Here is a 27,614-nt window from a genome sequence, read left to right as displayed (position 1 = left end):
TATGCCCAACACTCAATGCATCTTTAAATATTCAGTCCCTTTCCTATTTGCCCCTAGGGGGATTAAACATAGTAGAGAGAGCAGCTGGAGAATCCTGAGAGTTATTCTGTTCCCTTCTCCTCGGAAGTGGCTCCAGATTTATATCTATCCAGTGAGAATTTAGGCATCAACCATCCTGAGTTATTTTTGTGACAAGAAAGTATTCAGGCACAGGGCTGGGGATGTGGCTCAAGCTGTAGCGCGCTCGCCTGGCATGCGTGCGGCCCGGGTTCGATCCTCAGCACCACATACCAACAAAGATGTTGTGTCCGCGGAGAACTAAATAAAATAAATAAATAAAGAAAGAAAGTATTCAGGCACAGTTTATCCTCCATAGTTTTTCCATCATTAGTGAAATTTTTTAAATCTACTTAATATGAATTTTCTAAGTGGAAAATTTCTGACAGCTTTGGTTTCTTCATCTGGCCCTTGCTATTCTTACCCTCTTGTCCTTGCTTTACCTAAACCTAAAGATCTATAGTGATTTAGATATTACCGTGGCTTCATAATTGATTGTTCATCCTGTACCATTTGTCTGGCTTCTATGAGATTAATTTATCTCCCTATAAACTACTCTGTCATGTGTTGCCATATAGGCAGAGGTAGGACAGCTTTTCTTCCTCCTCTGAGGTATTTGACATTCTTAGTATCTTCTACAGCAGGTTTATGGAAATCAGCAGCAAAGGCTTTACAGAATTAAGAGGATAAATATTCTGAAATAAAGAATTTATAATCTGGTAGAACATTAATGTAGGTTGAACTTCTCTAATGTGAAAATTCAAAATTCTCCAAAATCTTGAAACTTTTTGAGCACTGACACAATATACATCTAGAAAATTCCACACTTGACCTCATATGACATGTTCTAGCCAACACAGAGGCACACTAAAAATATTGCCTGAAGTTGTCTTCAGGCAATGCACATCAGGTATATATGAAACATAAATGAACTTTGTGCTTAGACTTGGGTTCCATCCCAAGATATCTATTATGTATATTCAAATATTCTGAAATCTGGAAAAAGATTTGAAACCCAAATCACTTCTGGTAGACTCAAGCATGTTTAGTACCTGTTCAAAGAGAAGCAAGGGAAATTAATGCTGAGGACATGCATTCTTCTAACCTGGAGATGAGTTAGGAATTCAAGTGAAGAGATTGCCAGAGAATGTCATTTTCCTGGGGCAAGTTCATACCTATAAAACATCACTTGCCACATGATGCTGTGTCTCTTCACCAGCTTTCTTAGTCGCTTTATTAATTCTAGTAGGTCATTGGCAGTAGTGGTATGGACAGGGATATTGATTGACTGGTTCCTATGGATTTCCCTCCCATCTTAACTCAGTATGCTCTGATTTTATACTCAAGTCTTTAACTCATCTCACTCTGCAGAACTACTTGATGGCATTGCTTCTGTTCCCCTTTGGTGCAAGTTAAAAGCAGGGAGTCAAAGGCTAGAAAATTTCTGATATGAATGAAGAATTCAGTCTGCTTTCTATTCTTCTCTTAAAGCAGGCTACATATAGACCGTATCACAGAACTGAACATAGTTTGCTGAACTCATAATCATTCATGTATTTCTTTGTGCCTAGAACAATTTGGCTTAGAGAAGGTGCCAAGCCAGTGCTTCTTGAATGAATAAATGTGTTTATTTCTGTGGCTTGAGACTTTATCTCTGATTCTGCTTTCAGGACATTATTTCCTGCAAGCAAGGATTTATTCACTAATTTTACACACACACATTCATACATACATACATACACCCTTGTTCACTTAATAAAGAATTTGAAACAGCCTTTTTCAATAACTCTTGGAATTTTATTATCTCCCAGCCCTGGAAAAGTGTTCCCTTAGCCTATCTCCAGAGAGTTGGTAGCAGAATATATTTACTAGATTCTAATTCACCATCCCCAGACTTCAGGTTGGCTTAGCAGGAAGCAGCCTTAGGATGAAGTCAGACTTGAAGATGGAGAAGCTCAAACTATGGGAAATGACCATCTGGGAATCTCAGGGCATTGAAGTTAAAAGGTGCTGAGGGGTCAGCCCTTCCAGGTTCATATATTTCATCTCTACAGAACTAAAGGGGCTCTTTCTTGATACCCCATTTTCATCCCCAGCCTGTATGTTCCTTGCCTGATACCCACCATACGTGTCCTTAGAATGCTGATATGAGTGGATTTATAAGACAAGAACTTGAAGAAATGGCTGTGAGTACATTGTTTGCCCTAGCTTAAACCCCACTGAGCTGAGAATATGGGACTCCAGGGCAACAGGAGGAGGAACTGAGAAGTCCGCAGAGTTCCAACTTCTTGCCTTTTTTTTTTTTTTTTGGACTTGGGAAGAGATGGGCAGCCAAGGGCTCATATCTATCTGGATTGATCAGAATAGGGTCCTCAGCCAGGATCTGGATAAATGTCCATCCCAAAGCTATCCCATGAATATTGGCTATAAGCTTCGTGAGGGCTGACCATGTCTCTCCATTCTGAATTCCAGCACCTACTTCAAGGCCTACCACATGACAGATACTCAGCACATATTTGCTGGATCAATGGTTCCTGGGCTCCAGGAACATTCAGCCTAGTGGGGAGATAGGAAGTGAGTAAAAAAATAATTAATTGAAAATGTTATAATTGTTTTGAGAAGAAAGAGTAGAACACCATAAGAGCAAATACTACAGATCATATGGTCTGGGCTAGAGGAAGTAACATTTAAATGGAGACCTGAAAGATGGGAGGAAGCCCACCACTTGGAGAGTAGAGAGAGAAAGATAAAAGAGATGCCCTTCAGTCCCTGGACCGTTAGTAGTAATGCCAAGGAGGAAGTCTGAATGCCTTTTCATCTAGACTTTTGTAGGAGATTTGTGGGAAAAGAAGGGTCTACTGTCAAATCAGAGTTAGTCTTTTCTCTGCCATCCCAACCCCACTCTGTTGTTTATATATCCAGCTTCGTCTCATAACACCTCAGACCTGGTGCTGTTGACTGGGAGTCAAAGACCGTAGTGTATGGCTGGCCATGAAGAACAATTGATTGTTTATGTGTCTGACTCGCTAGCCTGACTATGAGCTCCTCGAGGGCAGTGAACACTGTTTTATCCTTAGGACACAACATGTTATCTGACATACTTGACAATTTTGTTTAATGATTGAATGAATAATAATAGTTAATATTTATTGAGTACTTCCTATATGCCAGGCATGATAGTGTGTGCATTATTTCATTAATCCTGATAATAACTCCATTATGTAGGTAGTACTATTATTCCCATTATACAGTTGGGGAAACTAAGACTTATAGATGTGAAGTAATAGACCTGGGGATTTGAGAATTAACCATTTAACTGCAGAGCTCAGTTGCCTTTAAATACTTGAGATTGCTTGGGATTCTCAAGGGAGTAGAATTAATATGTTACTTATATTATCTCATTTGATCCCTTGTGACAGCCTTCATGAATAGAAATTATTTCACTATATAGTGAGAAATTATTTCACTTTATAGTGAGAAAATTGAGGCCCAAAGAAATTAAGTTACTTACCCAAGATCATAAAATAAATATGTTAGGTGGTGGATTTATTTTCAAAATTAGGTCTGTCTGATTCTAGGTGCTGTGGTCTTTCACCACTCCATGCTAACTCCAGCTGTTCAGTCACTGGGCAGGCTCCACTGAATGGACAAGATAAACAGTCCTTTTATTTTTATTTTTTGATACTGGGAATTAAACCCAAGGGTCCTTTACCACTGAGGTATATCACTAGCCCTTTTTGTTTATGTATTTATTTATTTGTTTTTTGGTTTGTTTATTTAATTTTGAGTCAGGGTCTCACTAAGTTGCAGAGACTGGCCTTGAACTTGTGATTCTCTTACCTCAGGCTCCCAAGTATCTGAGATTAAGGTGAGCACAAAACAGTGCTTTTTTTAAAAATATATATATATTTATTTTTTAGTTATAGGTAGACACAACATCTTCATTTTTTATTATTATGTGGTGCTGAGGATCCTTTAAAAGCTTTTCAGGCCTTTTGAGAGCCTGAGGGTCTATTCCTAAGAGCAAACAGCGAGGAGAATAGGCAAAGGAAAATGGGAGAGTAGAGACTTTTAAAAAATCCTTTTAAAATTTGAGCTGTAATCCACATGCCATAAAGTACAATTAAAACTATACATCAAGAATATTCAATTCTGGGGTTTGAATATATTTATGAGGCTGTGCAACAATAACCACTTATCTAATTCCAGAACATTTCAACACCCTAACAGGAAGCCCTGTGCCCATTTGCAGTCATTCTCCATTCACATCTTTCCCTAGCCTGTGGAAATCACTAATCTACCTTCTGTTGCTGTAGATTTGCCTTTTTTGCGTATTTCATACAAATGGAATCCTACATTACATGGTCTTCTATGTCTGGCTTCTTTTACATAGCACTGTGCTTTCCAGCTATTAAAGCAAATATCAGTACTTCATTCCTTTTCATGGCAGAACAATATGCCATTTTGATATTCAGCATTTTTGTTTATTCATTTATCTGTTGATGGACATTTGGGTTCTCTCCACTTTTTTTGGCTTTTATGAAAAATGCTGCTATGAACATTTGCATACACTTTTTTTTCCTGTACTGGTGATTAAACTCAGGGCCTAACATATGCTAGGCAAGTGCTCTACCATTGAGCTGCACCCCCAGCCCATGTGTACACATTTTTGTGTGAATACATGATTTTACTTCTCTTGGGTATATACTTAAAGAGTCGTATTTCTGAGTCATGTAGTAACTTTTGAGTTTAACTTTTTGAGGAACTGCCTGTTTTCTATAGTGATTTATTTTATTTTTTATTTTCTATTTTTTGAGACAGGGGCTTGCTTCAAACTTGTGATTCTCCTACCTCAACCTCCTGAGTCTCTGGGATTACAGGAGTATGCCGTCATACCTTGCTATCTTTTGTTAATATGTTTTTTTTTTTTCTTTTTAGGCAGTGCTGGAGAATTGAACCCAGGGCCATGTCCATAGTAGACAAGTGCTCTACCCCTAAGCCACATCCTCAGTCCTTTTATTAATAGACTTATAAAATAAAAATACAAGACACTATAGGAAAATACTCATAAGTGTCCTGTTTGAAGAATTATTGCAAAATCACTATAGTTTTGTAACGGTTTGGATAGTTCAGAAGGAAACTGTTCCCTCCCAGTACCTACTACATCCCAAGGGTAAACACTATCCTGACTTCTAATAAGATCATTAGTTTTGCTTATTTTTGAATTTTATATAAATGGAATCATATGATATACATTCTTTTATGTGTGACTTCTTGCACTCAACAAAATGTTTATGAAATTTATCCATGTCACTGTGTGTAGCAGTATTTATTAATTTTCATTTCTGTATACTATCTCATGGTTTGTCCATTTGTGTAGGAATGGGCATAATGAATGGAATGACAGGGTCACAGATATGTGATCTCTGGATTTAGTAGAGACTGTCAGACCACTTTCCAGAGTGACATGTCAATTTATACTCACACAAGCAATATAGAAGTGTTTGGGTTGTACCACATCTTTTCCAACATTTGATATTATTTGCTTTTTCTGTTTAGTTATTATGGTGACTATATAGTGATATTCTATTGTGGTTTTAATTTTCTTAATGACTCATTTTCAAGTAATTGATGTAATATAGATACAACAAAGCCTTTTGCCAGTGTTTTATTAGGTTACTTATGTTCTTTGTCTTTTTTTCAGAAATGGGTATTGAAAGGGCACCCCAGCCCTTTTTTTCTTTCTTTCTTTCTTTTTTTTTTTTTTTTTTGTTGTTTTTGAGCCAGGGTCTCATTAAGTTGTTGAGGCTGGCCTCAGTCCCTGGAGTAACTGGGATTACAGGTATATGCCACAATGTCTGACTTTTTCTTCTTGATTTTTAGAGTTTTTAAAAATATATTTTGGAAGTAAGTCCTTTCATTGGTTATTTGTATTTTCCTACACTGTAGGTTACCTTTTGCTCTCTTAATTGTGTGATTTTGATGAATAGAGTTTCCTAATTCTAACATAGTCCAATTTATCAGTTTTTTCCTTTATGGTTTGTATCCTTTTCAGAATTCTTTATTGACCCACAGTCATAAAGATCAGGTCCTTATTGTGCATGCATGCATATATGTGTCTGTGTTTGGGGAAGTGATATGTCACCCTATGGAGCAAGATTTCTCAGGGCCTAGAGGACACTGTGTCACCCTACAGAAAGCAGGCAGCAAGCCATGGGGGAAGGGAGCCCTTGAACCCTGCCATTGGCTGTATTCCCAGCTGTCAAGCGTGTAATCTGGAGTGAAAGGGAATCTCCTTGGTGTGGAGGTCCTCTAAATCACCTCTGTGCCTATAGGCCCAGCTGACTGTCCTCTCTTCTCCATTAAACCAGGAAAAAATTGAAATCTGCACAAAGCTGATAGCACAGGGAGGAACCACGAGAGCCTTCAGAGCCACAATGCCTGCCTCATAGCTGCAGTTTTCTTTTTGTCATTAAACCTGATGCATGGCCAGGTGCAGCGATACACACCTATAATCCAAGCGACTCTGAAGGCTGAGGCAAGAGGATTATAAGTTCAAAGCTAACTTCAGCAACTTAACAAGGCCCTGACAACTTAGTGAGAATTAAAAAAAAAAAAGGGGGATATAGTTTACTTGTTAAGTGCCCCTGGGTTCAATCCTCAGCACCAAAAAGCAAAACAATATAACAGCAAAAAAAACCCTGATGCTTTTTTTCTTTTTGATTCTACCACATTGTTTCATTTCCATTTGGGGAAAGGCTGTTAAGGTGGCAGGATTTGAGAGAGGTGCTAAACTAATGTTCAGACTGGCTATCCCCTTGCTAGGTTGGCCAGAGTTCACTCCCTGAGCCACAGGGACAGGAGCTGCTTGTTCTGAGGGAAGGAGTGGGAGCAAAGAAAAGAAGAAATGAGACTTGCTACTACTCATTCTGAGGGGTTCTGAAGACTCATCCCCCCCAGGAAACCACTTTCGTCCCTCGAGCCCCTTGCCGCTCATTAGCTGCTCTCCAGACTAGAAAGCCATGGTTTGTGCTGGGGCTGGGTGGGGCTCTGGGGACAGTTTGGGCTCTGGCCCTCCAAAGGGGAGGGGGGTGGTTATGGAGTGAGCAGAGGGTCACAGCTCAGTCTGTACCATTTGCTTGTCACCTTGAGAAGTTCCACCTTGTCTAGCAAAACCTCCTTTCAGAGGCAGCCACCACAAAGGGCTCTTATGAGAGCAGCTGCCCCTGCCCCCACCTCCACTTCCACTCCCTTCACCATTATTTTTCTTTGGGGGCAGAGCTGAGGGGCCTTCCTGCAATGACTCTGAGGGGCTGTGCTTCTTTTAAAAGGAGATTCAGAGTCTAGAGCTTCTCTGTACCAGAGATTCATTTTGGATTTTCTGGTACCCTTGGAGGCTACACAGGAGTTAAGAAAGTCTTCCCTTCTCCAGAAGCAGTTTTGTCTTTTCCCTCTTTCAGCCTCTTAGGCCATTCAGAGATGTACAAAAGGAGGTGAGAGCTATTTTGGAGTACTATTAGACCTCACAACAGGGACTGACCTCTTTATGAGCCTAGTGGCAGGAAGGAGAAATGGACATGTCATGGGGTAGTTCTGAGAGGCAGTCTAATCAGTGGTTCAAGTGTAGGTTCTGGAATTCATCTTCCTGGGTCTTCAACTTTTCCATTCTGCTGTGACCTTGGTGGAGTTACTTAACTCTTTGAGCTTTGTCTTCTCAGGTTTAAATGAGGATGATTTTAGTGCCTAGGGGATAGAATAACTATGGAGTTTAATTGTGATAATGAACTAAAATGCTTAGCCTAGTACCCAGCACATAGAAAGCATTAAAAAAATCAGTTAATCATGGGACTGGGGGTGAACTTAGTGGTAGAGATCCTGCTTAACATGTATGAGGCCCTGGATTCAATCCCTAGCACCACATTTTTTAAAAATTGTAATTTTTTAATATTATTTAAGCCTTCTATTTGGGTCCACTCCTTTTATAGTATCTTCCCTTTCCCCCGCTCTTCTGGCTGTACATCTTGGGAGCTAGCTAGGCCTCAAACTGAACCAGAAAAATCTGAATAACCTGGGCTGCATTCAGACCATTTTGAACTCTTTGCCTGAGTTAACCTTCTATTTCCAGCCTTATGAGAGAGAGCAGGATAGCAAAATTATCTCACTCTGAAGGGAGGCCACAAAGAAAGTGATTTGTTGACTTTCTTAGATTTGTTGACACACCCACTTGCATGGGCAATTCAGCTTTCCTCCATTCTCCTACTTTATTCTAGAGTGGGGGGAGCAAGGTGGGCCATCATTTAATTAATTTGTAAGGTCCCTAAATTGCCATTAATTTGCAAGGTCTCTAAACACAGATTACATTCAGGCTTCTCTTTGTTCTTTTTTGTTCTATCTCAGCTCTGAGTGAATGCTCAGGAACTCTGGCTAATTGTGGAGGTCAGTGGTGGCAGGCCAGAGTGGTCAGGAAGGCCTTATTGCAGGCACAGACCCAAACAAAGCTAAGTCAGACCCAAAACAGAGCAGTGTCAGCTGTCTCAAGGGTTTCATGCAGACCTTCAAGGGCATATGGCTTGTGTGCTTAGGATGCTGTGTTCTCGTCCAGATCACCAAGGTTTCTATCAGTGAGCTGATAGTGGGGTACTCTGAGAGGGACAAAACAGAGGGACCCCTCATAGTTAGACCTTGCCTGAGACTCAGAAATTGCTCATCCAATGAGCTGCTATGGAAACCGGAGTAAGGAGAAAGGAGAGTAAGCGTGTTATCTTCTAAAACTCTAGTTGTCACTGCCATATCACTGTCCTTTGTCCTATTTATGTTTTTCTCTCAGACTCCGAGGACACTGTGAGATTAATTCTATCAAACACCATTTGACCGTTAACTCTTTGTAGAATATATCTGCTGGTTATATTTTTTCTATTTTTCAAAGAGCCAAGGGCTGAGGATGTAGCTCAGTGGAAGAGTGCTTGCCTAGCATGTGGAAGGCCATGGGTTTTACACCCAGTATCACACATAAAAACAACCCCCTACACACATCAAAAACAAACAAACAAACAAACACTCCAAATATCTCTTACAGAGTGCATATGATTTACAAGTGGGACTAACACAGCAGAGCCATTCCACAGGCTACAGCAGGAAGCTGGAAATGGTGGTGAGAAAGGACCCTGGTTGAGCACTGTTGGATAAGTTGAGCTACATAGAATACTTCTGCTGAAAATTTGTGGAAAGCAAGCTGTCTGTGCTTTGTGTGCTCTGGAAAGAGTTGTAGCTTTACTCTTTACTATTGACCCTCTCCCCATAGGAGGGTGAAGAGAATGAAGGAGAAACCTTGACCTCTTGGGCAGGTCCTAAGAAGTGGGAGAATAAGCTGAGTGCATTGGCACACACCTGCTATCCCAGCAACTCAGGAGGCTGAGGCAGGAGGATTGTGAGTTCAAAGAAAGCCTCAGCAACTTAAGGAGGCCCTAAGCAACTTAGAGAGACCTTGTCTCAAAATAAAATACAAAAAGGATCTGGAAATGTTACTCAGTGTTTAAGCACCCCTGGGTTCAATCCCTGGTCAAAAAAAAAGGAAGTGGGAAAATAAGGAGATCTTGGAGAAGCAACAGGAGCTGATGTGGGGAGGTAAGGAGACATAACATATACTGAACAGCACCCTTAACAAATGTCTCATGAAACCTTCAGTGTCATGAAAGTAGGTATTGGTCCTTTCATTTCTCTGATGATATAACAGGGCCTAAAAAAAGTTAGTAACAGCTGGGGATATAGCTTTGTTGGTAGAATGCATGCACAAGGCTCTGGGCTCAATCCCCAGCACCACCAACACACATACAAATCCAGAAAAGGTTAGTAACACAGCTGGTAACTGACAAAACCAGGACTTAAACCCAGGCCTTCTGATACAGCAGCCTTGCTGGTCTCTGCTGGAGATGGAGGGTAAGCTCGAGTGGTGATAGTTACTAGGTAGGTTTTTCCTTACTGCCAATCTGATCTGGGCCTGTATTAGTCCATGAATTGTTCCAAGATCATATTCTTTGGGATGCCAGTGGAGAAAAGTTGACACTGGGACCTCCCGCTGGTTTCTCTATGTATGTAGTCATTAGGGCATTTCTTGATCCAACTTGGTGCAGGACTAGGGCCCAGCAAGAAAAGTATCAGTGTGCCTTGCAAAGGGAAGGAAGATCTCTTTCCTGGGTACATAGCCCACTCTCTCATTTAATCTTTTCACAGACTCTTTGGGATGTACCTCTTATTAGTCTCAGTCTTCTCCTTCCTCCTTCCCCACTCCCTCTTTTCTTTCCTCTCCTCTCTCAAAAAATAAGACATTACGTATATAACTTGGCCAAAGTGTCATAGCTAGCAGATAGAAGACCTTAGTTATAAATCTACATTTTTTTGAGACTCTAAAGCCAGAACTTAAAATTTGTTTGGTTCTTTTTTTGGCGTGGGCAGGGTAACTAGATATTGAACTCAAGGGCGCTTGACCACTGAGCCAGTCCCAAGCCCTATTTTGTATTTTATTTAGAGACAGGGTCTCATTGAGTTGCTTAGTGCCTCGCCTTTGCTGAGGCTGGCTTTGAACTCGCTATCCTCCTGCCTCAGCCTGCCAAGCCACTGGGATTACAGGCATGCGCCACTGTACCTGGCTGTTTGGTTCTTTGCAAAAAATTTCTCTCCCAGTTCCTGGATATTGCTTCTCCTTTCTCTTTGCTCTCTCCCAGTATTGGTTCGGTTTCCTTCTGACTCTCACCCTTTCACTAGGAAGCTGGGTCTGTGTTGTGGAAGGGCCATGAGACTATCTTTGATTTAAGGATTTTGTTTTAGGTTTCTAGATTATCCCTTTTTACTATCTACCTGTGCCTGACTCCTCTCCTGTCCTATACTCAATCCATCAGCTTGAAGGTATGTTGTTAATCCCTTAAGATCCATTCAGAATCTCACCATCCTCACTGCCTCCTCTGCTACCTCTGTGGTCCCAGCTGCTTTCTTGTTGTAGCAGCCTCCTGCCAGGTTCGCCTGCTGCCTTTCTTGCCCTTTTACACTGAGCCATCCTTTTGAAATGTAAATCAGATCATTTCACCCTTCTGCTCATCAGCACTAATGGCCTCCTGTCTATATTATAGAGTAAAAGATAATATGCTACATTACCTCACAATGTTAAATAAACACACAGATGCACCTTCATATGCCTGCCATGCTCTTCCTCTGACAGGATAACCACCTAATTTATTGTTCAGATTGAGGAACTTCTAAGAGATTAAAAAAAAAGCTTTATTTATAATTAAATTGGGAGACAATAAGCATAAACAGGAACTTTCTCAAGCACACTAGAAATCTGGTCACTTGACTCAGTCTCATGGATCATTCTCTCATTTTCATTTAGGTCTTTACGAAATACTACTCTCTTGGTGAGGGCTTGACCTCCATTAAAAATTGTATTACCGGGTGTGGGGAGTGTGACTCAGTGGTAGAGCAGCTGCCTTGCATGCACAAAGTCCTAGGTTCAGTTCCCAGTACTGCAGAATGAATGAATGATTGAATGAATGAGTCACATTCCTGTCCCTAATCTACAATGCCCTCACTGATTTATTTTTTCCTCATGGCACTATCACAGTCTGACAGAGACTGAGTTTTGATCAGCTGTATGTTTTTGTTAACCTCCCCTCTAGAATGCAAACCTCAATTCCCTGCAGGGATTTTTATCTTTGGTTCTCTACATGATACCTCCAGTCTCCACATAGTCCTGAACACCATAATAAATCAGTGTTTATTTATTATGTGCATGTATGTTGATCAGTGCATGTATGTTGAATTTGAATAGGTTGTCAGAGGGGAGGACATGTTTCTTGAACAATCTTTTCCTAAATTATTTTTCTTATTCCTTTCTATTTATTTTGGCAAATCCTTTGGCAATTGAGACCATAGAAGAGTTTTCTATCCTAAGAGAAGCTAATAATGAATATTACCATGATACCATAATATGTGGACTCTCTAAGGAGGGATGTTTGAATCCAGACCAGCATATTTGCAAGAGGGAAGAGAGGACTTCTTACCTTTAGGGAAGCGATGTGTCTGGGGCCCTGCCCTGGAAGTCATGATACTGTGACTGTCAGTGCCAGGGCCTTGATCTTGTGCCAGAACCAATTACCTACTCAGTGGTCACTTACTTTCCCTTGCCCTTGGTCTCTTAAATCTGTTCCCAGATTGAGACCCATATTTATAAGGTGAGCAGTATATCATGTTGAACTTTTCCCTAGCCAGGATTCTAAAGGTTTCTTTTCTGAAACATTCTCAGAGGAAAGAAGAGATAAGACATGGGGTGAGAGACAGAACTTCCCCCCCAGATTAGTTGAAAGTGGTCATTGGGACTCCTCTGGACTGACTTGTTGAAGATGGATTACAGTAGGGACAAGAAGAGGAAATAAAGTGCCCTGCAGGATTTCTATAACGCTGGTTTTCCTAAAAAGTTTATGATATGCCTGAACAGCAGTGGCCAAAGTCCTTGTGAGCTGGAGACAGGAGAGTAAAATAGATCACAGAGATGTGCACAGAATATAGCCCTTATGGCTTTTGAGAAGTCATGATACCACAAGTCAGTATTGAAGAAGTACTGAGTTTAAGCAAATGTAGCCAAGAATCTAAAAAGGGAAACCTTGAGGAAGTTCCTGATTCCTCATTATAGTTTCACTTATTTTGGAGCCAAAAATCTTAAGCAAAACAGTTGTGTGGTAGAGAAAGTCACTTTGCAAAATAAAAGGAAATTCCCTGGTGTAACCTTAATTTAGAAAACAAAGTCTTTTGCAATCTCAGCCTTCTAGTCGCATTTCCAGGAGACTAGTCCATGTCCTATCTTTTCAAACCTCTATCATCACTCACAGTCTAACTTTGCAAGGCTTACCTTGATGTCACCACCTCTGAAGCTTTTCGCAGGCCTCTCAGTCAGAATTTATCACTTTGTTCCCTGGGTTTCTCTTGCCCTTTGTTTGTTACAGCAAATTATTTGAAAAACCGGACCAAGCAGCATATATCTGCCTATCTCCTGAGTGCGAACATGAGCTTTTAGAGGCCGGACTCTTATTTATCCTTGTATTGACCCAAACCTTTCTGAGCAACGACCAGCTGATGCATTCATTCCCTCTCCCCCTGCTCCTATAGTGCACAGAATCCAGTGACTTTTTTTTTTTTTTTTTTTTTTTTTTTTTTTGCTGGCTAAAATTGACTCTGGTTTAATCAAATGAATGGGTTACACAGTAGACTAACCTGACTCTTCTTCCCCTCCCACTCTGGGCAGTGACCCGCTTGTGGCTGGTACACCGTGCTCCTGGCTCAGTCATACTTACCACAGGGGACACTGTTTGCTTGGCTTAGTCTTGACTTCAGCATTGTCCCTTTGATCTCTGCCGCCTGCCCCACCTTGCCCCCCACCATTGTCCTGCCCTGGGAACTAATGTTTCTCATTCCCAAGCTCAGGCCTCCCCAGATCTTTTCCATGACACATTCTAAGATGACATCAAGAAATTAGTTAGGCTGGGGAGTAGCTGCAGTGGGTTTCAGGGTATGGCCTGCCAGCCCCCAAGAGTTCTAGTTTGGACCAGCTCTCTCCTTTTTATCTGCTCACTTTTTTTCTTGTCAACTTAGGGATGGTATAAACTGTGATGTGAAGGGTTGCCAGTTGTGATCCTGGGAGAACTTGGATTGCCATTTTGACTAAAATCCTTCTGTTAAGAGAAGTAAATAGGGGAGTGATTGTATATGTGTCCCTGAAGCCAATCTGCCTGGATTCTAATCCTGCTCTACCACTTACTAGTTATAATCACAACTCAGCCAAATGGGGTCATTCATTCATTCATAAATAGTTATTGATACCCCCCCACTCCAAGGTTGCTCTGGATGCTAGGAAAATAGTAGTGAAAAGATGAAAATGAGTTAATACATTTAAATTACTTAGAACAGTCCCTAACATGTTGTAAGTACTCAGCAAATATAGTAATATTCTGTTCCTAGTACTTTTCTTAGAACAGATGCTTGGTTGGGATAACCTTTGGCAGCAACTGAAGGACCAGATCTCTCTGAGAAGAGAAGAGATACAGGAAGGGCTAAGTTAGGTCTAGATTTGAACTTAGGTCCAGGGCAGCACTGGCTTGAATGGCCATTTTTTATTTCTTCTGGCATTTCATTTTAAGGTTAAATACATGAACTGGGTAAAGATATTCCTGGAAATTTTATGAGTCTGATTGGTTCTATAGAAAGGGCAGGAGGAAATGGCCCTGGACCCCTAGATTCTGCCTACTTCATTTGTATGGACAGCATATGCCCACCCAGCGGTGTATGAACAGCCTTGAGAGAGGCTAGGCTTCTTGAGCAATGTTATGGAGAGCCTAGAGACTGGAGGCAGGAGAGCAGCTGTTTGCCTCTCCACTCCCAGGGCTCTCTGTCTATAGAATAGAGGACCTTGTTTTGGAGGAGGAAGTGACTTGGGGGTTAGAGAGAGAGCTGAACCTGAGAAGGAGAGTGAGGTGGGACAGAGATGGCAAGCCCTGATAGTTTTCCTCCCATTTCAGGTCATTCCTCAAGGAATGCTGCTGAAGATGTCTAGTGTGACAACTCATAGTGTGATTATTGCTAGAGGCAAAGTTTAGACCCAAGGCTACTGATTCATTGTCTGTGGTTTCCAGTGAAAGTCCAAGCCTTACTGAAACCTGATGTTACATTGCAATAAAAAGAAAGAAAGAAAGTCCAAGTCTGAGATAGTCTTTATGGAGGTAGGGTTGGAATGGAAATGAGCATACTATTTCTTTAGCTACACCCCACTCTGGGAAAGATCACTACAGTCCTGACCATGGGTCAGCACCTGTTCACTGCTTCTCATACTTCCCTTCTTCCATTCTTTTCCCACAGGGGATTTTCAGAAATGAATGCCTTTATAGCACAGAAAAAGTGTCTTGACATGAGATATGGGCCAATCTCATGGGCCAAGGATTCTTGGGTTGGTTCCCATGTGGGTCGCTGGCATGGCTGCTCTTAGGGACCTGCTCCCTTGGCTCGGAACCATGACAATTGGCATACATAGGGACAGATGAAGTAGTTCTGGGCCCATTCCAAGATTCTGAAGTGCAGCCAGGTTTGGAACCACTGGATACCATTCTCTTTCATCTCATTTATATTGTACTTTGTTCAGTCTTCAGCCATTACTTCAACTCAGTTCACCTTAGTATATGAAACTAGAACTAGGCAAAGCATTTTGCTGTGGATGTACATCCCTAGTTCATTACATAGAGAAGTAAAGATAGTATATTTATATCAGTGTTTCTCCACTTTTTTTCCTCTTTATCACCTCCCTTGTAAGACATTTTTTCCCTAATAACCCCCTCTCAGGAAATTATAATGTCAGTTATACCAAAACTCTGTAGTTCTACCGTATATATACCTATGTAAGATCCCTTAAAAGAGTAACTTTTTTTCATCCCTCAAACACAATTTTTTCGTCTTCAGGCTGAAGATATACTTCAGTGATAAAGTGTTTGCCTGGCATGTATGAGGCCCTGGATTCAATTCAGACCATGAAAATAATATTTCCCCCCACTGAGGGTGCATAGATTATATAAAACGGCAAGCAGCCCTCCAAAGCTATGCCGGCTTCATTTCCCATCTCCTCTACCTGGCATCATGGCTCCATAATTTTTTCTTAATTTCTCAGTTCGTCAATCCATTTTGCTCCCTCTCCCTTCTCCTGGATTTAATTCTTTTTCTCTTTCTAGCGTAGAAAGTTTTGTTGTAAATTTAGGTAAGATAGTGATTTGTAGAATTCAGAGATAACTTAAGGAAGGTGATTTCCTAAAACAGCTAAGAGGTCATTCCTTTGGAAGAAAGATTCTAAAGATCTTTGGAATATTCATGGAAAAACATAATAAACCTAATGAATGGAGGAAATAAATGCCTAGAGTTGCCTTTCAGAGGAGAAGGTCTCCCAAGAATTCTTATCAATAGGCTTGATATGGATATGCTGTATTGGATCTAACAATTTTATATAAATTCATTCAGGGAGGTTTGATGTGAGTTCTGTCATCTGGATGTCAGATTCCTTTTCTCTGGCCATACAGTGACAGTGTCCTGACCTCCTCTCCTCTTGTAGAAGCTACCAGAGGCATGCAGAGTTGGTAATGGCAGGCCCTTTGTCATGCATCTGCAGAGTCTGTATGTGGCAGTCACCAAACAGGAGGTCCAAATGGGACAGAAGCATCAAGACACTGGTGAGTAGCCCCAGACATACCTGGTCTGCCTAGGGTTAGAGCTGGGGTGAAAGTTTGTGTTGCCCAGTATGATAGCTCTAGTTACATATGGCTTTTTAATTTTTAATTAATAAAAATAGGGGCTGAGGTTGTGGTTCAGTGGCAGAGCACTTGCCTCCCACATGTAAGTAACTGGGTTTGATCCTCAGCACCACATACGAATAAATAAACAAAATAAAGATAGTGTGCCCATATATGATTAAAAATTAAAAATAAAATAAATTAAATTTCATTTCATCCTATGCTCTAGCTACATTTCAAGTGCTCAGTAGCCACATGTGGCTACCAAGTCGGATAGTGCAGATACAGAACACTTCCCTCACTGCAGAAAGTTCTCTTAGGTGGCACTGGCGTAGATGCTTAGGAGTGAGCAAGAGAATCAGTGGAAAGGTTAGTTTCCCTAGTAAGAGACATCAGGTAACAGAGAGAGGAACAGTTGGCTCTTTCGTGTTAGGAGTACTCTTATCCTGCCTGCTAAGAGTGGGCCTGAGAAATCTTTGTAGAAACAGAACAGAATCTTCTGAAAATCAGCTGGATTGGATTGTGGCTTCTCTGTTAATTGATTAGAACCAAACTCTGGCCTTTATCTGAATGTTTGGTAAATGCTAATGTCCTTCTAGTAAGACGGCATTTCTCACTATCCTTTCTTGATCCTTCTAGTTTCAGGAGATGCTCATACCTCAAGCAGCACCTCCCTTCAAGCTACTGATAACCAGCTTCCAAGACAGCCAGAACAGCCAGTCTCTTCAGCACCAGCCCTCTCAGTGCTTGAAAAAGAGCCCCTGGTGAGTGGCAAGTAGCTTCTTGGATGGCATTCCATGCACTGAAGGAATTGGCCCCTGTAGCCCTCGAACCAGTGGTCCTTACAATTGCTGCCTCATTGATGCTGTTTCTATATTATTAAGGGATATTTGTGAGCAGACTTCCAAATAATGGAGAGTTCTTGTCTTTCACATCTTCCCTTGCTGTCTCCTCTCTGCCATTCTTGTGCTGAGTGATGAACCTTGACTCCTTTTCACCTTAACCCACTTTAGGTAATGGTCTGTGAGGTTGTTCCTGGAGGAGAAAGAACATGTCTTATATCACATTTAGTGCCTGACACAGATTTCAAAATACCCATGTCAGACATTTCAAGGAGGCTTCATCCTAACTAGGAGCCAGGAGAGGAAGAAAGTCCCTTTTCCAATGTCAGTAGGTCTGTCTCAAAGCCTTTATTAACTTGGATTCCTTTTTATCTAGGATACTTCAGGCCCTATGCAGAGAACTCAGCTGTCAAAGGTCAAGAGGAAGAAACCACGGGGCCTCTTTAGTTAACCAGTCATGAGCTCAGCTGCTGAGGATGCACCAGAAGAACAACTCCCAAACATCACATGGAAAGGAGCTCACATGGCAGTTTCTCTCAAACAGAGTTACAATCAAAGGTCTACTCTCAGAGCAAGAGAACTAAGCTCATGGCGACATGTTTCCTGAATGGGTTACTGTTAAACAAGAAAAGCTTGTTGCCATCCCATGGAGCATTGGCCTTCCCTGGTACAGTGGAAGCCAGTCTCTGGGATCCAGTCTCTTTTGGTGGAGGTTCTTTAGACTTTAGGATATAGAGCAAGTCTTCAAAAAGGAACGGTGTATCCAGGAAGCCTGTGTATTCCTCTTCTGAGTCCCTAGCCAGTCCCAGATACTCCCCAGAGACCCACTTCTCTCTTTAGCATAGAATTAAAAGCACAATCCCTTATGTTTGAGATATTTATCTGTGGAACTCAACCCACCTCACCTCACCTCACCTGTTGTCCTCTCTGGGTGAAGTCTGTGTCCTCAGTCCAATCCTTCAAATTTATCTTAAGCTTCTCTGTTGTAGTCTGAGCTAAGGCTCCATTTCAGAGGTTTTGATCTCCAGAATTCTTTCCAATAAGCACAAGATAAGATACACTGCTGGGCTGGGGATATAGCTCAGTTGGTAGAGTGCTTGCCTAGCATGCACAAAGCCCTGGGTTCAATCCCTAGCACCACCCCACCCCCCCCCCAAAAAAAAAAAAAAACTCTGCTGCTCTCCTTTGCCAATTGGATGTGTTTTCTGCCTGCTTACAAGATCTAAACAACAGGTTAAACCACAGTGCAATGTTGAAATTACAAAGAACTTTGAACACTAGGGCCAAGGTAGGTTCTCATGGGTGGGAGAAAAATGAATTTGACTTCTTCATTCTTCACTCCACTTTAGATAACATACTAAGTAGAGAACTAGGATAACAGAGACTAGGAAGTGACCCAAGAGTTCCCAAGGACAACAGAATTGGCCTGTAGAACTTTCCTACCAGGAAAGAGTGGAAAGGCATAGGAAACAGGCAAAGTCTGAGACAGTTACCTCTTGAACACCCCAGGACTGGCACAGTCCCTTGACCTTCTCTGCCGGGTCTTTCTCAATTGTAACATTATCTTAAACTTCACCTTGAAGGCAGAGGAATGAAAGTCAGCCTTAGACTTGGAATCCCAGCTTCTTGAGAGACTGAAGCAAGAGAAGCATAAGTTCAAGGACCATCAGTTCATGGCCTGCCTGGGCAACTGAGTGAGACCCTGCCTCAAAATAAGACGTAAAAAGGATTGAAGATGTAGCTCAGGGGAGAGCACTTGCCTAGAAAGCACAAGGCCCTGGGTTCAATCTCCAGTGCCTCCCCCAGTGAAACACACACACACACACACACACACACACACAGTAGAACTCAGATGTTCAATGGGAACCCTGCAGTAGCAGGTGGGAGAATGCAGAGGCCTTTTCTGGTGTGTTTACTTTTGCTGGCCTCCTTGTCTGTGTTTCCTCTCTAGTGGGTTAATGTTTCTGCATTGATGTAGCCCACGGAAGGAGGACCATTCAAAGAATAATAAAGTACTTCTTATTATAATAAGAACATCAGCTACCATTTATTAAGCCATTAAAGTATATCAAGTAGTCTGTCTAATAAGTGCCTGACATTGAAGCCTCACAACATCTGAGAAAGATACTGTTCACTCAGTAGGAAATTGAGTCTTTAAGTGATTGAGTGACTTAGAGAAGGTCATGCAGCTAATAAGTGACAGCAAGAATTTGAACTAGGGGCTGGGGATGTGGCTCAAGCGGTAGCATGCTCGCCTGGCATGCGTGCAGCCCGGGTTGGATCCTCAGCACCACATACCAACAAAGATGTTGTGTCCGCCGAGAACTAAAAAATAAATATTAAAATTCTCTCTCTCTCTCTCTCTTTAAAAAAAAAGAATTTGAACTAGGACTACTGAATTCTTAACAGCATTATTACAGATACACTGAAGACACTTTTTGTTTTCTTTTTTTTTTTTTTGCAGTACTAGGATTGAGCCCAAGGAGGCTCTACCACTGAGCTAGATTCCCAGTCCTTTTTGAGACAGTCTTAAGTTGCCAAGGCTATCCTTGAACTTGTGATCCTCCTGCTTCAGTCTCCCAAGTTGCTGGGATCACAGGTGTAGTTGCTGGGATCACACCCAGCTCTGGAAACACTTTTTCCAGAAGTGCTGTTGGGTCTTCTTCCAATTTGTATAGTACCCACCTTTATCCTACGACCCTGCCTCCTTCCAAGGGACACTCCCCTCCATGTGGGTTCTTCAAGGCAGGAAGCTTTGAGCACTCCAGAACTCATGCCCTTGTCTTTTCCTGCCAACAGCTTTTGAGAGGGCCACCAAGCATCCCAGTTGCTAGTGATAACTTCTCTTTACCTCCAGACCATAGCACCCCAGTGCGTGCCCACTAGTAATGTCTATCATCAAAGCAATTTGGAACTGTGTGAAAACAGCGTATCAGCTGGGTCACCTTGTTCTGTACTTTCCTTTTAGCATAAATCAGATAGCCAGATTTTGGAGTTTTCATGATATAAGACCACATAAAAAAGGGAGGCTTTCCCAGCAAGCTTGGAAAAAAATAGGAGTTCTTTCACTCTGGATAAATCCCTCTGCCTAAGAGCAAAGTCTCAAGCAGGCATTTTTAATCAGGGGGACAAAGGGCCTATGACTTTCCTAAAATTGTAAGAAAAATCCTTAGAGTATAACTTTCTTCATTTCTTATGACTTTTTCAAAAAGTTAAGTAAGTTTATGCCTGAGAACCTTCCTGTCCACTACTCCTGCATTCTCAAAGGTTGCTCCCTCCTTGAGGGCATTTCTTAAATGCATCCTCAGGGAAACATCCCTGCTAGAGGCCTTGCTTTGGGTATCCTTGCCCTAGAGCCCTTACCCAAGCTAGGGGTAGTGGTTGAGAATTATTCTTCCAAGGAAATCACTGCTTTGACAAATTGGCCCAGCCAGGCTGTATTCCAGCCCTGCCCCCTGGCTTGGGCCCCTCCCTGAGGCCCCCAGCCTGGCCCAACCCCCACTCCAAATGCACATAAAAGGGTCGAATTCTCGTGGCTGCTCCATAAATTTTATTCCGTAAATATTAGTTTTCCCTGTGTTTAATAAAGCAGTGGCCCACCTCCCCGCCTACCCGCCCGCTCCCCGGGGCCGGGGCTGGGGCCAGGGCTGGCTGGTGGGAGAAGGGACTCTTTCAATTGCTTTGGAGTATTTTTAGAAAAAAAAATAATATAAGGTGGTTTACACGAGCAAGCCAGCAAACCAGGAGCAGGACTTGGGACCTCGAGGAAGTTCCTGCAGCAACTTGATCTAAAAAGTAGAGAAATAGCGCCACCTAGGTTGCAGGGTCTACTTGGCCTTGCTGGCTGGTCCCAGGGCAGTCAGCTAGGACTGACATTCTCCTTTCTGGGAGAGAAATCCTCATCTCTGTGCCCCAGCTGGGTAGCTCCACCTTATTTCATACCTCATGGGGCTTCTTTCTCATCAACCCTTAAAAGCACAGTCCAGATTGGGTTCTGTATAATCCTGCCAGCGCTTTTCTCTTCTCCCAGATCAGGGTTCCAGAGTATGGTAAAGTTACTGAGATGGAGGAAGGAAGCTTCTAGTCACCATCTTCCCCTGAGACCTGAGGAACCAGAATTCCTAGGGCATAAGGTAACAGGGAGTAAAATCTGTGCTCCTGTGCTCTGGATGGCAGAGTCTATCCCAGTCAGACCAGGATCCTTCCATCAGCCTGCTATGGGGCACCTACCAAGATTGGCTATAGGACACTGGGGGAAGGAAAGATGCCACCTCTTCTGATACTCAACCCTATTGCTTCTTGCTTTTATCCTGTGGTACATTTGGACTCCTTTGCTTTCCTTCCTGTTCATTTAAGCCTTCCTTTCCTAAGTCCTTCCCTTCTCCCTAGTCCAGCTCTTTTGGGAGATATCCAGGAGCCCTTGTGTACTCTGTGCAAAGATGGTGGCAGGAGTAGGGCAACACTTTCTCATTCCTGACAGTGTCACCAGGGATAGTTTCTTCTCCTATTTTGTCCCTCACTTTCTCCTACTTTTTTTAACTGGGAAGATTTGCTCCAAAGAGTTTAGGGAAGCCTAAATCCTCATAGTAACCCCCATGTGGTGAGCTCACTCTGATCTGTCTTGCTTACCCCTCTCTGTTGTGCTTAAAAAGTAATATGTATTAGCAGGCACATTTGTGATTTTTTTTGTTGTTTTTCTTCTTTCATTAGCTTATAAAATCCATGAGAAGAGAGTAAGTTTTTAACCTAACTCAGAAAATATACTGTGATGGTATTCCAGTATAGTACATATAGTGTTAGCTGAGTTTTCAAACACTTTGACTCACCTAGGAAGATTGTGCCAGATATGTTTTCCTACACTTTGCCCTGGAGTAGTTTCTGTCTTCTAATTGTCCCAAAGAAGAAAGTGTTCAAAAGGAGTAAATAACATACTGCAAGGAAGCCACCAAACTCAGTGCTCAAGAACCATGGTCACTAATTCCTGTTACCAACATTCATACATGTATGAGCTGATAAAATTGTACTGGGTGATACTAGGCCCTTACATACAGAGAAAAATGTGGGAAAGGGAGAAAGCTCACACTTTAAAGGGGTGTTTCCCTATTGCTGTAACCCTTAGGAAGCTTCTAGAGGATATTCCTGTCCAGGGCTCCCTATTGCTTTAGGTCCCTTTCTTGTCTCCTCTGTGATCCTTATCTGTGACCAGGGTCACAGATGATCCCACCCTATGGGAGTGTACCAGTAAGAAAGGTATCAGGTAGCCTGTCTGTGTGTTAGGGACAGGGACTCTGGGGATTAGTTCTGTATTTGAGGAGCTGGAAAGTCATACATCTCTTAGTCTTTTATCCCAGAACCCTTTTATGTATACTTTCCATCTCCTGAGAATTTCTCTATGGTCATTCTTTATGCATCCCCTCAGTTTTAGGGTCTCTTTCCGTACTCTGGCACCTGGGATGTCATTAGATAGCACCAAAGTATTCTAGCAAATGCTCACTCTTCTGAGCTGGTAATTCCCACCCCCACTCAGTTTTCTTATCTGGAACTCAACAGATATTTTGCCACTATTCACACCCTTGGACCCCTTTGAATAAGTGCTGGTCCCTAAGCACCCAACTCTCATGGATTCCTAAGAATCTGGACCAGCCTACCAGGGGAACCCGGAAGAGGCATTGAAAGAACTCCAGGGTGTGGGGAGCACACAGCCTTTGACTCACCTGGGAAGATTGTGCCAGGATTACTTGTCCTGCTGGGCCAAGGCCAGCAGTTAAAGGAACATGCAATGCTACGCTCTCTCCTCTTCACTTTGGGGTCCAAAATAGTAGCAAGGTTAGAATAGGGAAGAAGGGCATGGGGGCTGCTGGGAGTCCCTACTGAAATCTGGGTGTTGTATTTACTTTTTCATATTGGCAGCTGGAAGGGGAAGCCCATCCCAGCTTGGCATTGTTGTCTAACGTGGTTAATCAGATCCTATAATCCTGCTGTGGAAATATTGGGCCTCACTCAAAACAATAGAGACCAAGAATATTGTAGTTAAATTTCAACCAACTGCCTCCCTGGCCTGTTTGCCTAACCCCTACCCCCCTCTCTAGGGCCAGAGTCCTCCCAGCTTTATGGACCCCTGATAGGATCGACAGCTGGTCAGAAATCGGGACAGGAGACAGGAATGGAGTAGGGGAAGAGCGATCCCCTTGACTGGCACTCCATCCTGCCTTCTCCCTCTCTTCCAAGGCCTTGAAGGGTGGAGAGAGGATGATAAAATGGGTTCAAGCTGGTAGGGAAGCCCTACAGGTGTAAGTCTTAGCTCAGGGGTCAAGAATAGTATTGCTGGGAATCATTGGTGACAAAGAGATCTTTTATTCAAGACAGAAAAAGACCTCTGCCAAGTGAGAAGGAAAGATTGTCAGTTTCATTTATAACTGGTGTCTGATGCTTCCAGGGCACAAAGCAATACTAGTTGGTCCTGTGTCACCCATGGGAGGAATGGGAACACTGGTTGGGTGAGATGGAATTTTTTGTGTCATCAGTAATCCAATAACAGCAGTGTTACTACTGACACTCTGATTATATATAAAGGTGATACTGATAAGGCAACCTGAATGCTTTTCTGATGGTGGTGATGTCCATTGTGTTTAATAAGTACAAATTAAATATGGCAAAATAATTTTTAAAATGGAATAGCAGGACAAAAGGGATAGGTTTTTTGAGAAGATAGGTTGATTTTGAATCAAAAATGGGAAAAGATGCAGTGTCTGGATTTTGCGAATGGGGAGATTGAACACAGTGACATGTTAAGCAAGAGGCTGGGAGAGTTCCTCCTGAAGATGCTTCAACTCACTGTGAAGTGGCCAACTTGAGTTTGAACTTGGCTGTTCAAACCCAAGACACAGGGACTTGCAGCCACGCTGTTTTGGAGGCGTCACTAGTCAAGAAGGTGAAGTACAGTGAGGCCCCAGCTCCAGCACTCTGGACTATTGAACGGTCAAAGTGTATGTGCGTTTTTAGGATTTGAAGAATGAAAATAGCAGAACAGTGCCAAATGAAACTGCATTAATCCGTCTCCAGAGGTTGGGGGTGGCACTACAGCAGAAAACCCTGGCAGATGTTCTCACTAGGGTGCTCTGTGATGATCCAGGGACTGGTGTGGTCATTCATCAAAGCCAGGGTGAAGCAGGGACTGAACTTTCCACCTGCAGGACATCTGGGAATCTGTTCTGAGAAATGAGAATCTAAGACATATGCATGATTCTGGAAGTAACTTCATGGTGGTTGTTGACCAGGACTGAAGCAGGTAGAGAACCTGATATCAAATGATCTAAAAATGATGGAAAATATTTCAAAATGTAAGCAATTGGGTAATGAGTTGGAAGAATTCAATGAGAAGAAAGATTCCCACAGAAACCCCAGAGAATGGGCTGTATTTCTGAAGGAGAAGAGGAATATAAGAAGCCAAGTTGGTTGGTTAAACCTCATGCTGTTCATACACTTGAATTGCAAATGGGAAAATCTAAACTGAAAACATCACTACAATGAATTTCCAAAGAATGGCACCAGTTTGTAGGCATCGTTGTAATAAATTTTTAAAAACCTATATTCAACAAGAAACAGAAATAATTAAACATGCGTTAATTTTAATCCTATTGATTGAGTGCTTATTCCCTGGCATTCTCACCAACAGGGGTGCTCTGCTGCTTTCTAAATGGCCACATGGACATACTCCCCGCATTCCACAAGCCTACACAATACAAAATTGATATTTAAAGAATAGAATTTTTACCCAAAATTTTAAGTTTATGAAATAGAAAGTGAGAGCAATGACAATACATCTTTTTTTTTAAGTTTAAAAGAATCCTATATGTAAGTACTCTTTTGTTACCTACTCTTACTGAACTATGATTTTTGTCCATATTTACACATCAGTACATACATTTCTTTTTTTTTAAGAGAGAGAAGGAGAGAGAGAATTTTAATATTTATTTTTTAGTTTTTGGCGGACACAACATCTTTGGTTGTATGTGGTGCTGAGGATCGAACCCAGGCCTCAAGAATGCCAGGCGATCGCGCTACTGCTTGAGCCACATCCCCAGCCCAACATACATTTCTTTAAAGAATATATTATCTTTCGAGGTTGGTATCATACACCTTTAATCTTAGCAACTCGGGAGGCTGAGGCAGGAGGATCTTAAGTTCTAGGCCATTCTCAGGAACTTGTCAAGACCCTGTCTCAAGATGAAAAATAAAAGAACTGGGAATGTAGCTCAGTGGTAAAGCACCCCTGGGTTTAATCCTCAATAGCCCCCCCAAAAAGGAGGGGGACTAAATTTTCTTTAACTGGAGTTTTATAAAAGCTTGGAAATGGGGCTGGGGCTGGGGCTTAGTGGTAGCACACTTTCCTGGTATGAATGAGGCACCACTTGTAAATAAATAAAATAAAGGTCTATCAATAACTAAAAAAAAAATACAAAGAAGTTTGGAAAACACCCTTGTGATCAGGAAGTAGAAAGTCAAGGTCACTTGCTCCAGTTTTTCTCTTAACTTTATCTTCTTCCATCGAAATGATCTCTTTGTCTTTCTGTAACATGCCAAGCATGTCAGAGTCTCTTTGATCTACGCAGTTGTCTGCCTAAAAGTTTCTTTCCCTAGATACCTGCTTAGGCAAAACCTTCACCTCTTTCAGGTCTTTGTTGAAACTATACCCTTTCAGAGAGTTCTACATTGACTACTCCATGGAGCAAGCTGCCTGCTGACCTCCCTGCTCCCCACAAGCTGGCTGACCCCCCCATCCTGTTATCTTGTTTTATGTGTTTTTCTCATGGTCCCCCCTTATTGCCTTTTAATGCATTCTATGTTTTATTTATTGTATTTTTGTTTTTAATTGTTAATCTCCCCAACTCCTCCCCACCAGAGTAAAGCTTCATGAAGTCAGAGATCTTTGTTCTTTTGTTATTAATTTTTTTTTGTTGGTTGGTTTTTTGACTTCTTACATCCCAAGCATCTGGAATGATATGTGGCATTTAGTAGGTGCTCAAAATTTTTATGGTTGTGGAGTAAAAATATGAAGAAATGTTAATATGCAATCACACACATACACACTTTCTCATACCACAGTATCTTGGGGTAGTTTTAAAAATTTGTGGTTATAAGCCAAAGTAGTGTTTTAGGAAGGTGAGAACCTGTCATAGGATGGGAATAGGATTTAAATACCATTTTGTTATCAATAATTATAATGGAATGGATTTGTTATTTGTGGAAACTAAGAATACTAGTTGTTAAAAAGCAGGTGTCTCTATACTTTTTTGCTTTCTTTGGCTTCAGATCCCAGAATCTTTAGGGTGTTGCATCTACCAAAAGGGACTGGTGAGAGTCTCAGTGGATTAGAATAAATTCAGTCAAAGAATGTTGTCAGGCATTTGGCTATTAAAAGAATAGTAGCCTCTTGCCTTATTGAAAATTCACTAAACTAAAAGTTTCCAAGATTTTCTGCTAAGCAAATACTTTCTTTTCAAATAGAGATACTAGGGAAGAAATGAAGCTCATTATTTAGTAAACATGTTATAATGCATAGAAATACAATTCTGTGCATGTCTTTCCATATGCAACTATCCACCTACATGATAAGAGTTTCCCACCATCTTTGGTCTCTTACAGGAGGGGCAAATGCCCTTTATGTAACTAATTTTGTTGCCTTTTCCTACCTTTTCAAAGTCATCAAAGCAAGGTCTTTAATGCCTGAGCCTCTCTGAAGTGCCTTGTAATGAGCTTATTGTTTGGACAAAGGTAACTCAACATTCCCATTTCTGATCAATAGCTAGCTTTCAAAGCATTGTTAGTTTTGAGTGGCTCTAATTGGACCTCTAAATGTATTCTGCACGATCTGAGACTTGAAAGACAAGCATGCTTCTATATGGGCCAAATTTGGTGGAATTACCAACCTCTTCCAAAAGTCAACAGTAGTGCAGTGATCCCAACCAGGTGGGGAAGTAGTCAGTCAGAGCATGAAGGCTTAAAAGCCTAAGAAGGTAACAACTCTTGAAGACAAAAACAATTTCCTAGATTTTGAAGAGAAAATGATTGACTCAAACACAGGTCAGCAACCCAGCATTCTTGCGCTAGGAGTCATTCACCGAGAAACTGTGCCATTGTGCGGTCACACCGGCCTGGATTCCAGCTCCTCCTCCCTCATATGCAAGCTCTGAGCCTCGATTTCTTCATTTGTAAAACTGAGATAATGGCATCAACTTTGGAAGGCTTTTGTGAAGGTTTGTGGGACGGTATTAGAGCCCTTCATCCCCACTGTCTCCTCATCTTGGCTTGTCCCACACCCTCTCCCTGAGTTTCCTTTTCATTTTTTGCAGCCATTTTCCCCCCTCCTTCAAAACTGATTTCATCCAAGAGGTTTCCAACTCTG

General features: G+C 41.9%; 1 protein-coding gene across 8 annotated transcripts in view; it reads left to right on the top strand.

Annotated features, from left to right (window-relative positions):
• Nhej1 (non-homologous end joining factor 1) overlaps positions 1–26,133 on the top strand; it is a 91,733-nt gene extending 65,600 nt beyond the window's left edge. For 5 of the 8 annotated variants that reach the window (XM_013360832.4, XM_040267857.2, XM_078018038.1 and 2 more), the window contains 3 exons: positions 16,190–16,307; positions 17,007–17,131; positions 17,586–26,133. In XM_013360832.4, the coding sequence (XP_013216286.1) occupies positions 16,190–16,307; positions 17,007–17,131; positions 17,586–17,660 (318 nt within the window). In that variant the 3' untranslated portion in view covers positions 17,661–26,133. Of the gene's footprint in view, positions 1–4,995; positions 5,122–16,189; positions 16,308–17,006; positions 17,132–17,585 lie in introns of those variants that run through there. The other 3 variants (XM_021729955.3, XR_013424319.1, XM_078018039.1) reach the window with 3 other exon arrangements.
• Positions 26,134–27,614: the final 1,481 nt, after the last annotated feature.

This window comes from Ictidomys tridecemlineatus, chromosome 7 (genome assembly GCF_052094955.1).
Source record: "Ictidomys tridecemlineatus isolate mIctTri1 chromosome 7, mIctTri1.hap1, whole genome shotgun sequence".
In the NCBI taxonomy this organism is placed as follows: domain Eukaryota; kingdom Metazoa; phylum Chordata; class Mammalia; order Rodentia; family Sciuridae; genus Ictidomys; species Ictidomys tridecemlineatus.
This window is presented reverse-complemented; position numbering and strand designations above follow the sequence as displayed.